This window comes from Alexandromys fortis, unplaced genomic scaffold (genome assembly GCF_014885135.2).
Source record: "Alexandromys fortis isolate MF-2015 unplaced genomic scaffold, M_Fortis_MF-2015_v1.1 scaffold_342, whole genome shotgun sequence".
Classification (NCBI taxonomy): domain Eukaryota; kingdom Metazoa; phylum Chordata; class Mammalia; order Rodentia; family Cricetidae; genus Alexandromys; species Alexandromys fortis.
In genome coordinates, this window is record NW_026068210.1 from 205,909 (window position 1) to 218,160 (window position 12,252).

The 12,252-nt window shown below is 51.2% G+C and overlaps 1 protein-coding gene across 3 annotated transcripts in view; it reads right to left on the minus strand.

Moving 5' to 3' along the window:
- Ush1c (USH1 protein network component harmonin) overlaps nucleotides 1-11,974 on the minus strand; it is a 43,851-nt gene extending 31,877 nt beyond the window's left edge. For all 3 annotated transcript variants that reach the window (XM_050130261.1, XM_050130263.1, XM_050130262.1), the window contains exons 1-4: nucleotides 11,919-11,974; nucleotides 1,959-2,026; nucleotides 1,350-1,493; nucleotides 1,099-1,237 (exon numbers count right to left, since the gene is read on the minus strand). In XM_050130261.1, coding sequence (XP_049986218.1) covers nucleotides 1,099-1,237; nucleotides 1,350-1,493; nucleotides 1,959-2,026; nucleotides 11,919-11,954 — 387 coding nt within the window. In that variant the 5' untranslated portion in view covers nucleotides 11,955-11,974. The remainder of the gene's footprint in view (nucleotides 1-1,098; nucleotides 1,238-1,349; nucleotides 1,494-1,958; nucleotides 2,027-11,918) is intronic.
- Nucleotides 11,975-12,252: the final 278 nt, after the last annotated feature.

Below are 12,252 nucleotides of genomic sequence, written 5' to 3' on the forward strand. Positions count from 1 at the left end.
TGAAGGGGCTGAAATTTCAGACGCCAAAGCCACCGAGAGCCCTGAGACAGGGATTGCGAACAAAGCCGGTCTGTCAGTTTGCTGTCCCCACCCCCTCCTCCTTGGTGCCTTGCACCATTAGCACTGGAGCCCCCTGGAGCCCGTCTTTGTCCCCTGATGGGGATGTTTATAACAAAATCTCTGGAACTTTCTTTACCTGGATAGCCAAAAACAACTCTAATACTTGGAGGTCTGCCTGTCCCTGCTCAGAAACAGAAGTTTGGGGACCACAGCGGAGAAACTTGGGGTGCTGACATGGCTCCAGGAGACCCAAGTTCAAAGCCTGGCTCTGCTGCTTACTGACCACTGAGCCTCTGCGAACCCTATAAAATGACTCATCTGATATGTGCTGACTCAGTGGAGGGGTTCACCTGTGGTCCCTTTACACTGCCTTGGCAGCTCAGAGCCCTGGCGTCTCAGGCAGCTGTGATCATGGTCCCACTTCACTCCTCTGTTTCATGAAGAGCCTCAAGAGACAGATGACTTTACAGATGAAGAAAGCCAGGCTCAGGGTGACGTCACTCCACTAAAGTCACATGACTTTAAGGGAGACAAGGCCAGGATCTGAAGGGGACGGTCCAAAAGCAGTATCTGTGTTCTTAAACATCACACAGCATTAGACTAAAAGGTGGCCTGTACCAAGGTATAGGTGCCTGCTCTAACCCTGTCCCTCCTTCAGGAATCAGGGGAGTTGGGGAGGGGCTCCATGCCAGTGGCAAGAGGCAGCGGTCAGGGTCCCAGCTTTACCTGAGAAAATGGGCAAGGTCGGCATAGAGTTTCATGTGGAGTGTTTGCCCAGCATGTGTGAGGACACACACACACACAAGGAAACACACATACACATGGGAACACATATACAAACACACACAGGCACACACGTGCATACACACAGACACAGGTTTCCTGTGTCCTATGACTTTCACTCACGAAAATACCACTTGGACCGTTCCTTCCCCAAAGGCTTAGGAAAATGGGAGTCCACATTGTGCCACAGAGTAGATCAGGAGGAAATAGGGCACCCGAGACCCTGCCCCAGTTCTGCTGACTCTGTTGACTCACCTGCAGCCCCACACTGTCTGCCTGCCCACCTTTGATGAGGTGAGAGACGAAGAGGCCACAGCCAAACTCCAGGCCTCCACGCACGCTGAGGCCGAGGCCTTCTGGGTGCAGACGGTCCAGACGTACCTCCTTCAGCTTCCTGTTACAGTGATGGGCATTGGTGTTGACCCAGCTCAGGTCTTGTAGTCAGGACTGCATGGGGGGAGGGGGAGAGGACCCTCCCAGTTCCTGCTTCTGGCCTGGGGACACACCTGGAACGTCGGGGTGTCAGCTGGTCATACTCCACCTGGTGCTTCAGTGGGATCAGGGGCCGGATGGCATCAAACAGGGGCAGACGGTTGGGTTCATTGATGACCAGCTTCAGGTCTCCCACAAGCACGGTCACATCCATGGTCCTTTGGAGATGGCAGAGGGCGGGCAAGCGTCTGAGGCGTCCATCAGCATGGCTATGGCCTTTGTCCCACCCACTGCACATCTGGGCACTAACAGAGCTTACAAACACACACTGAAAATCAAAGTGGGCGGGGGACCAGAGACAACAGGCGAGGTGCTGGGGGACAGCTGGCTTTCTTGTTCTGTCCTAACATTCATATTCTACTGAACCTACTTGAGTACAGCTACCCCACCAGATGGGAAGCATCCTGAGGACAGAGGGCAGTCTTTCTTGCTCACAGGACACCTCTGAGCCCTAGCCCAGAGCCATGTCAGAAGTGTCCATGCGTACAGACATTGAAGCTGCGAGCATGTAAGTAACACACACACACACACACACACACACACACACACACACACACACGAGCTCCCAGGAGCACGGAACAGGTGCTGTCTCGGGTCTCCTGGGCTCGGCCATACACACTTACTGGTGGTACATCCGCAGCACATCATAGAGATAGTCCTTCTCTGCATCATTTTCAATTAGGAAATCCACCTGAAAGTCCAAAAAGCAGAATTATAGCTGCAGGTCCCATGAGCACCCAGCATACTCACAGTAGACCTGTGGAGGAGAGGCCACTGTCCAGAGTGCCCACAGCAGTTCCTGAGGCTAAGGATGGAAGAGGAGAAGAAAACCAGGGACGAAATTGCTTGACATGTCAGACCTGTATAGAGCAGCCTGGACTAACCCAGAAGCATCTTATCCCAAGGCAACACGAGAGGCACACACACATGAGCACACAAGACCCCCAAGGACACACTCCCACGTCACAGCTGCCACACTCATGGCAATGTCACCTGTGTCAGGAAGAAGCCCGGTCTCACCTGATGGTAGCTATAGTGGCGGATAAATGCTTTGAGGAAGGATTTAGGCCACTCACTTGGATAACACATCCTACCCGCCAGAAGCAGCCTACCACCAGATTCCTCGGTGCTGCCTATGCGGGGGCACTTTACCCTGGCCTGGCCTTGACTTCTGTTCACCAGTCAGCCTCCTGGCCTCTCCTTCTCCATTCAGGTGTCCCTCCAGGGGGAGGATTGGGTTACACCATCACAGCTTCTGCTGACGTCAATAGCTAGGCCTCCAAGGTCATGTTCAGGAGCTGTTTCATCAGCACCTCCATCCTTGGGAACCTGGGGGTCCAGGAGCCCCAAATTCTGTACTTCAGCAAAGTTCAGTGTAAATCTCCAAGGGTTGCGTCCTGGTTTTCTCTTTAGCCCAAGATTAAGCAACAGGGTGAGGCAGGTGCTTGGGGGGACCGACATATTCCCACCTCCAGGAACTATTTCAATTCTGCTGAGACATTATTAGTCATAATATAATAAATTACTTATATTTGTAATTTTTGGAATTTGTCTACTAGAAGAAAATGAGGTCAGCTTTGGTCTGCATTCCTCATGATTAATGCAGATGAAGTACTCAATAAATGAGCTTTGAATGGCTTCATTAGTCCCTGCCCCCTGGTCTGCCCATTCTCTGCAGGAAGAAGAGCCATGAGGACAGAAGAGAAAGGGAAAGCACTCTTGCAGGGCTCCCAGGAGCTTCCACGGTGACATTTGTTCAATAGTGAGAGAACCTTAGTCTCACACTATTATACAGAGGAGATCACAGCGGTGACCCAAGGCCACAGCTAACAAGCAGAGCTGGGATTTGAACCCAGGTCTGATGCCACGCCCACACTCGTACTGTTCTGCCATGTCTAGTAGGGCTCAGGTCTTTTAGGGCGAAGAGTACCCAAGTCCCCTTCGAGCCCCAACATCCAGACCTTTGCTTGGGAAGATGTCTAATTCTCATCTCTCTCCTTTCTACTGTTGTTTATCTCGATTATTTGTTGTTAAGACAAGATCTCACTATATAGCCTAGTTGGCCTGAAATTTTTAGATGATTCTTTTATTATTATTAATTATTATTTTCATATGTAGATCGGACTAACCTCAAGCTCAGAAATCTGCCTGCCTGTGTTTTCCAAGTGCTGGGGTTAAAGGCATGCACCACCACACTTGACCCTCTTCACTGTTATGGAAGCTTTCGAGTGGGGTAGGGGGAAGCTCAGTGGTAAAGTGCTTGCCTGGCAGACATGAGACTCTAGGTTTAATACCCAGGATGCACCTCTTCCACACCCCTACCTCTTCACCTGTCCATAGGAGGAAAAAAAAGGGAATATTAAGTGACACTTTGAACCCCAGTGGTTCTGCTCTTTAGGGGGAGCATAACAGCCCTGTCTGTTGAGTTGGAGGTTCTAGCTTTTGGTCGGGACAGGAGGGGCAGACGTCTTGGGACTGAATTTCCCTTCTCTGGAGAGTCTCTGGAGAACTGCATCTGCTGTGTGTTTGGTTTAAGCAGCAAAGGATTGTCCTCATGGAGGACACAAAGTATGCAATAGTCGGGGGAGGAAACTAAAGAGGACTTGTCAATTTAGAGTGCAGGATTCTATTTTAAAAATGGTCTTCCTAGAAAATAACCTGCTCCTGGGGTCCCAGGCCCTGTGCAGCTGATGTGGGAGTCCCCTCTGTGTGCTGTGATTACCATTAATGAACAAAAAAACTGCCTTGGCCTGTTGATAGGACAGAACTTAGGTAGGGAGGGAGGACTGGACTGAATGCTGGGAGAAAGAAGGGCAGAGTCAGAGAGATGCCATGGATCTGCTGCTAGAGATAGACGTGCTGAAACTTTACCGGTAAGCCATTGCCACATGGTGATACACAGATTAATAGAGATGGGTTAATCTAAGATGTAAGAGTTAGACAATAAGAAGTTAGAGCTAATGGGCCAAGCGGTGATTTAATCAATACAGTTTCTGTGTGGTTATTTCGGGACCAACAAGTGTTACTCCTCCATCAGACAGGGACTAGACACTGGCTGCTGCATTCAGAGCTCCTATTCACAAGCCATACCCTACTGGTCCAGTTCTGAGGCAGCCTGCAGGCCCAATACTGCCTCACCAGTGAGCTCACAACAACCCTGTCCAGATTTATCCACTTCTGCAGAGTCATCTCCATATTCTGCATAGGACTCAAGGCCGTAGCCAAACAAGCATTTCAGGGAACCCAACAAGCAATGGAACCTCCCAATGTTCCCCACCTCCCTCGGCTTTATTCTTCGTTTTTATTTTTTTGAGTCAGGGTTTCTCTGTTTAACAGTCCTGGCTGTCCTGGAATTCATTAAGTAGCCAGGATGGCGTGAAACTCACAGAGATCTTCCTGGCTCTGCCTTCTGAGTGCTGGGATCAAAGGCGTGCACCATCACCCAGCTACACCAGCCTCTCTTATAATTTATAACTCGACCTTTCGGAATCACCCCTTATACCAAGGAGCTAGGAAGGCCGCCCTGCTTAGTGCAGACTGCTCCAGAGGTGGGGGTGGGAAGGTGAACGGCAGAGGGCTCCACAAATAGAGGGACCATTCCCAGTCCAGAAATACCTCCAAGGACTTGAAGGAACTTTGCTCTCTGAAAACACTCCCACACCTCCTTGTTCTACAAACTTTCAAGGACACAAAAGAAAGAGAAAAGAAATATGGAAGTCTCTGGAATCTTGGCTGTGTAGTAAATACCACCATCACTCAAACTGCCCTTTAAAAATACGGCTTTCGGGCTGGAGAGATGGTTGCAGAGGACCAGGGTTCAATTCCCAGCACTTGCATCGTGGCTCACAACCACCTGTGACTGCAGTTCTAGGGGATCTGATGTCCTCTTCTGGCCTCCACAAGCACCAAGCACACATGTGACCAACAGATATACATTCAGTCAGAACAACCATACTCACGCAAAAATAAATAAATAAAATAAATAGTATGGTTTTCAGGAAGGCAGTGGTGGTGCAAGCCCTTAATCCCAGCTCCTGGGAGGCAGAGGCAGGACGATCTCTGTTGAGTTCGAGGCTAGCCTGGAACAAAACAAGTTCCAGGACAGCCATGGTGGTTACACAGAGAAGTCCTGTCTCGAAAAACCAATGTGTGTGTGTGTGTGTGTGTGTGTGTGTGTGTGTGTGTGTATTAAATAACAAGAGCTGTATTTCTTGTTTTTTAATTAGATAGTACTGCCTGAGGAATACTCCTGAACACCAGTCCATAAGTGAGCTTTAGGAGGCCCTGCTCTGGGGCACTGTGTATAAATTTATGCACATAAAAAGTACCCAGCACACAGCAGGTCTTAAAACTTCGCGTCTTCCCTGCTCTGTCTGTGACCTGTTTCTCTGTGGACACGCCATGCCTCTGCTGAATGAGGAATGAACTCTACTTTCTCAGGTCTGGAGCCTTCCTTCCCTCCTGCTGAGCCTTGGGTCATCATCTTGTATCTCCTTGGCACATAGGTCTGCAACCTCCCTGGATCTGTTTCCTCCTCACAGAAGAGCTGGTCCCAGACTCAGCAAAGCAGCTCTGCCTCCTCACGTGCTTGAAAACCTTGCTTTCCTGAAGGTGAAGGTTGAGTCTCCTCCCATGGGAGAGTTTCCTGGAGATTCAGCCTAAAACCCCTCTCCAGTTCCTTCATTTTGGCCACACTCTGCTCACTGACTGCAAGCTTACCCTGCCAACAACCCCAGGAGATAGATTTTATTAGCCCCATTCCACAGATGAGGAAATAGAGGCTGAGAGACAGAACTGAGACTCTAGACAAAGCCTGCTGGCTCTAAAATCCCATCTACCAGACGGTATCCACTTCCTGTGTATCTCTTTGAGTGTTCTTGCCCAATCTGCATTTATTGAGCACCTACTGTGTACAAGGTGCCAATCTTCCTTCACTAACGTTAGTAAGCTTTTCCTTTCCTAGGCTCCTACTTGCAATGGGGAGCAGAATCCTCCGTGGCGCTCAGAGTACAGGAACTGTTAGGGGTCTTTACCACACTGTCACCCCCATGTCCACCCAGTACCAATGTTCTCCAGCTGATGTGCAGCCGGTACTGTGTTCTGAGCACCTCTCCCTCTCTGTGCTCAGGCCCTTTGCCTCCACGGTCAACTGCTCAGGACGGGAGAAAGGGAGTGAGAATCAATTAAATAATTCATGCTGCTCTCTGCTTGCTCCTTGAGCTGCTGTGGGGATTAAACAGGCCGCGAGTAAAGCACTTGGTGTGGCTTCCAACTGCAAGGCCCTGCCTTTCCCTTCCTGTGCCCCGCCCAGCTTCCTCCCGGTACTGATCTTAGGGGCTTTGCAGGGCCTCCTGTGCTGCCCTCTGGTTGTGTTCCGCTGGAGGAAGACACAGCAGGAGACCAGCAACTCGAGGAGAGAAGAAGCATGTCCTTGTTCCCTGATGGCTTCTTGCTGCCTGTCCAAGCTGCTCAGGTATACCTCCCCTTCCTCAAGGCCAGGGATAAACTGCCCGTTTCCTGCTGCAGCTCTGGCTGCTGTGAGCTCAGCATTTCCAGGGATGATCCATGGGCCCTGAATACTTGACTCCAGCATCCAGCATCACCTCTTCATGGCTGTGCTTCTCCTCAGCTCCTACGCTCTCGCTCTCTTTGTCCCCACCTCCTCTTCCTCAGGCCTCTCAAGTTGGATTGAATTTTCTGCCGTTACTCACTGTGTCTGCCTCCACACCTGTGTGAGCCACAGACACTGGGAGGTAAGGCCAGCAAAGCCCTCTGGACAGCGTCTGCACCTCTCCCTGCCTCAGTTTCATTTTTGAGGGCAATTGCTTTCATCATTAATATAGTGAGTTAATACAGGAAGAGTCAAGGGCAGTTCCCAGAAAAACAGGCAGTCACATGTGTTTAGTTAGTAAAGAGAAGATGACCGTTCCACATCCTCAGCAGCTGCCAGTGGTTTGCCCTCCATCAAGGGAGGTGGGGTGAAGGCCCAGCCTTCCTTACACACAATAATACTCCAGCTTTATCTGACCCTTGTTTTATTATCTTTTGTTATAATTTCATTTATGTTGATGTGATGAAAACATCCTAATAACCAAAAGCAACTTAGGTGGGGAAAGGGTTAATCTGGCCCACGATTCCAGGCTATCATCCATCATAGCTGGGGGTCAAGGCTGGAATCTAAACCACATTCAAATCACATCCACAGTCAAAGGCAGAGAAATGTATCCCTGCTGCTAGCTTTCTTACGTTCAGCTGGTGGCTTTGCTTTTACACTGTTCAGAAGTTCCTGCCTAGGGAATGGTGCCGCCCACAATGGGCGTCCTCACAGACAAGCCCATAGGCCAATCCAATCCACTCAGTTCCTCAAGTGAGTCTCTTTTCAGATGATTTCAAGTTGTGGCAGGTTGACATTTAAAATCAAAGAACATCTTCCATCTTAAAAAAAAAAAAAAGCACTTTATTGATGTGTGTTTGGCCTGTGAAAAGCTGTTTACATTTAATGAATACAACTAGGTAGGTTGGGGTGAAAATACTCCTATGAGACCTTCATCTTTTCCAGAGTCTCAGTCGGGCCTGGTGGGGCAGTACTATAGTCCCAGATACACAAGGGATAGAGGCCGGAGTACTGCAAATTCAAGTCCTACCTGGGCTAGAGTGAGTTCAAAGTCAACCTAGGCAAGTCTTTGGGGTCCTGTCTCAAAAGAAAAAGTACAAAGAGAGCCTGGCCTCCAGGTGTATGTCTATAGCCTTTGTACCCGGGAGGTGGGAAAAGGAGGATTAGAAGTTCAAGGAGGCCTGGTGGGAGGTGGTTGTGCAGGCCTTTAATCCCAGCACTTGGGAAGCAGAGGTAGCTTTGTGACTTCAAAGCTAGCTCCAGGACAGCCAGGACTGTCACACAGAGAAACCCTGTCTCAAAAACAACAACAACAACAAAACAAACAAACAAAAGAAGTTCAAGGTCTGTCCTCCAGTACACAGGGAGTTTGAGGCCAAGCTACCTAGGCTACTACATAAGAGCTTTTCTCAAAACAAACCAAAAGTAATTGAGGGCTGGGAGTGTGGCAGGTGTAGCCTCCAACTGCACCTCTAGCTGGTGGTATTCTGGGTCTTCTCCCCATCTTTACTCTTCCGGGTGAACACACCAGCCAACTTTAAATCTTACTCCTATCCCCAAGAACTTTAGAACCCTCACCTCCAGCCTCACACAGTCCTTTCCAACAGACATGGTTACAGGGTGCCTCAAATTTGTGACATCTCAAAGGAACTCAGGTTTGCTCTGTCTCCTCCACCCTGCTCCTCACAGCGGGTGGCCATGCCCCCCCCCTTCACACTTCCTACCTCAATCAACAGGCAGGGGCCGGAATCCTACAGAGTGAAGTCCTCTTTCCAGCAGGAGAGCCACAGGGCCAATCATATTTAAATGTAAACCACTCTCAATTAGCCTGACCCTTTGAACTCTGACCCTTTGAACTCTGTCTATGACCTCCTCTGCCTGACCCCAAGCACTCTCCACTCTGCAGATTCTCTCACAGTCCTGCCCGCTATGGCAGCACGCAGCCGCTTCCCTCTTCACACCGCCACCATTCCCTCGGCCACCATTCCCTCGGCCACCATTCCCTCGGCCACCATTCCCTCGGCCACCATTCCCTCGGCCACCACTCCCTCGGCCACCACTCCCTCGGCCACCACTCCCTCAGCCACCATTCCCTCGGCCACCACTCCCTCGGCCACCACTCCCTCAGCAACATACACCACATGGTGCCTCCCTCTTCTTCCAGGTTCAAATGTCACCTCTTTAGAGAGACCTTGGGCTGTACACAGCACACTACCTACTTCTTTCTGTCTGTCCCACCCCCCACCAGGGTTACTTTCCCCCCAACAGCCAGCACAGCACCCCATCATAAGATACTGTCAGTTTCCTTGGTAAATAACTGTCTTCCCCACCTGGGCGTGCTCCTGATGAGGGCAGGACTTTTTTCTGCTCTTCAGTGCTTAGACCTCAGCCTGGCATATATTAGGAGACCAGAGTGTGTTTATTGTGCACATGCATGAATGAATGAATGAACGAATGAATGCATAGCACACCCTAGAAGGCAGGGGCTCTTCTGGTCTCATTCATCCCACTCCTCCCTGGCTTGACTGGCCTCTGGTTGCCCAGCCTGGGGCAGGGTACACCTAAGCTGCTCATAAATGTGGTTGACAGAGAGGCAATAAACGTTGTCCGAGCAAATGAGTAACCAGGTTTCTGCCACTTGGGTGCTGCTGGGAACAAAGAGGCAGCTGTGAAAAGCTGGTGCTCCACTGGCTCCACTCTGGAGAGACCTTAGTCCCCGGTGACCCTGGCCTAGCTCTTCCCAACCCAAGGCTGTCCCCTCCTATGGCTGTAAGTGCTGTTGGTTCCTTTTGGACCAGAACCGTGGAAAGCTATAGAAGCAACACTGGAGTGAACCTTCACAGTAATGCATGAGGACTTTGGCCAAGGACCCCAGCATCCGACACTCAAATTCCTCCCTAACCCTGTCTTATATAGGCACCACACACCCTCACAGCGAAGGAAACAGAAGCTTAGAGATGGAACGGCTTGCTCTACGTCTCTGGGTTAGTGAGTGGCAAGGGTGAGACGACCCCAGTGTTGGGATTCCCCAAAAACCCAATTTACATAAGTCTCCTACACATACATAGGTCTCACTCAGCCATCATTGTAATGTTATTAGTTAAACAGTATGGCCAGTTCACAGGTTTGAGACCTGAGTCACAGAGGACAAGTAACTTAGGTCACCCTAGCGTCATCCATGACAACGCATTACCTTAAACACTGTGTCTACCAACCAAAGATTTTGATTGCAAACTTCTGTTTAGGAGTGAATTTGCCCTAGGCACTCAGGAAGGGAGTCTCTGGAACAAGCAACAGGAATTGTGAATTCACTCAGCTCGCCTACGTCTCTACCGAATCTCCCCTTACAGTTTCCAGATGATCCCATCCTAGCAGGGGAAAGCTGTGGCTGTGTCTGAGACAGCAGGGCACAAAGTCCAGCCCCGGCCTTGCTCACTAAGATACCTGCCCTGCCTGGGACGTGGGAGCATTAATAGGTAATAACTCAGAGGCGGAGCCTGGACGGGGAAATGAAGAGGCTGAGGCCCTCTAGGACCAGGAAAGGAAGACTAGGGGTGTCTGTGGAGCCAAACCAGGCATCAGAGACCCTGGGGGTGGTTGTCTCAAAAGAGGTAAAGGGGAGGTAACAGGAGTGCAGGAAAGCAAAGGAAAAGCTGAAGTTACTTTTAGCCCAAGGCCAGGAAAGGGAAATTCAAGCTCAGACAGGAGCCTTTAAAGTGGGTTGCTGAACCCGACACTCAGCCAACGTCAGCTGCAGCTGAGATGGCTCCCCACACATCCCTGGGCTCACAACGCACTACTGAACACAAACGGATCACTTGACATCCACCAGCTCCCCATTTCTGCTCAACTTTCAGTCACTTCTCATTCCTGGGTGTGGGAACAGGAATGCCCAAGGCGTCCACCCTTGCTGCCCCTACCAAACCTTGATCCCAATGCTTTGTGCCCACGGCCTGTCTCCCACCCATATGCCAAGCCACTGTAAGGGAACAGACTGAATCTGACACTAATTGGGTGCTCAGAGCATGCCTCAGGGGAATGGTTGACCCCTGCCGTTGGACCTAAGCTCTTGGCCTGTAACTTCTGTGGTCCCACAGTGGCCGGCTTCTGGGCTTCTGTAGCGGAAGCGGGGGCGGGGGAGGTGGTGGTGGACGGGGACACACCTAGTCCTTGCTTCAGACACTCTACCCCTCAGACTGGGAAGGGGTTCGTTCAGCTCGGTGTCAAGTCCCAGGGTACGCAGCTCCCTACTCCTTGGGCAGAGCCTGTGAGTAGCTGTTGACACTGGCTTTTGCAGCATCTGGGGCCTGGGAGGAGGTCCACCACTGGGTCCCTGCCTCTCCGTGGCCTTCTGTAGCCTCCACAGATCCTGCAGGCTGGGAAACACTTTAGGAAGTTCTTGGAGGATTTTAAAGAAGCAGTGTGGCCCCTCACTGGGACATACCCAGGGGAGCAGGATTCTGCTAGCAAGGATCTCTCAGAACAAAGCCAGGTTCTTCCCCACCTCAGCCACTCCTTGATCCTTCCCCAGAAGCCTTGCTGGTTTGAAACTGTCCTTCCACCTGTAGAACTTTCCAGATGCTGACAGGGGGCTGCCAGTTAGTCTGGAGGTCAAATGGCAACAAAAGGCTCAGTTTCCCTTCTGGCCCAGACACTTGCTGGGGTCCAACAGACTCCTGGTCTGAGGACACCAATAAGGAAGGGACTTGCCCACTAGTTGGGTTCTCTGTCCAGTTCCCAGCCCCTGGAGGGCCAAAGGAGAACCAGCATTTTCTGGAGAGGGTCAGTTTACTAAACCTTTATAGAAGGACTCCTAGTGTTTCCTCCTCATTTTGCTGGGGACACCCCACATCCACTGTCAGCCTGCCCAGGGCCCTCAGTCAAGGAAGAGGGTTCTTGTCCATCTCGCACCCACCCGACCCCACTCCACAGTTCCCAGCGCTCGCTCGGGACACCTCTCTGCTCTGACCTTGTGTCGGAATTCCCGGGCCACCTTCCGGTCCATGGCTGAGCCTGATCCAGTCGCCCCGCAGCTCAACTCGCTCTTTAGGGTGCCTGTCTGCGGCGCCTGGGTGGGTCAGCCAGACCGAGGGCCGGCCTTCTTCGGGGCTGGGGCGGGTCCTGGGAGAATCAGGGGCGGGGCTGAGAAGAGAACGGGCAGCCTGGAGGCGGGGTTACCTGTCCTGGAGTTCAGCACCCAAGCTCTGAAAGGAAGAGGACTCGGCTTTGCAGATGTGCTAATGGTGGTTAGTGAGGGTGGTGTTTTTTGGAGTGGTTCCCCCACACGTGGTTAAGGCAGAAGA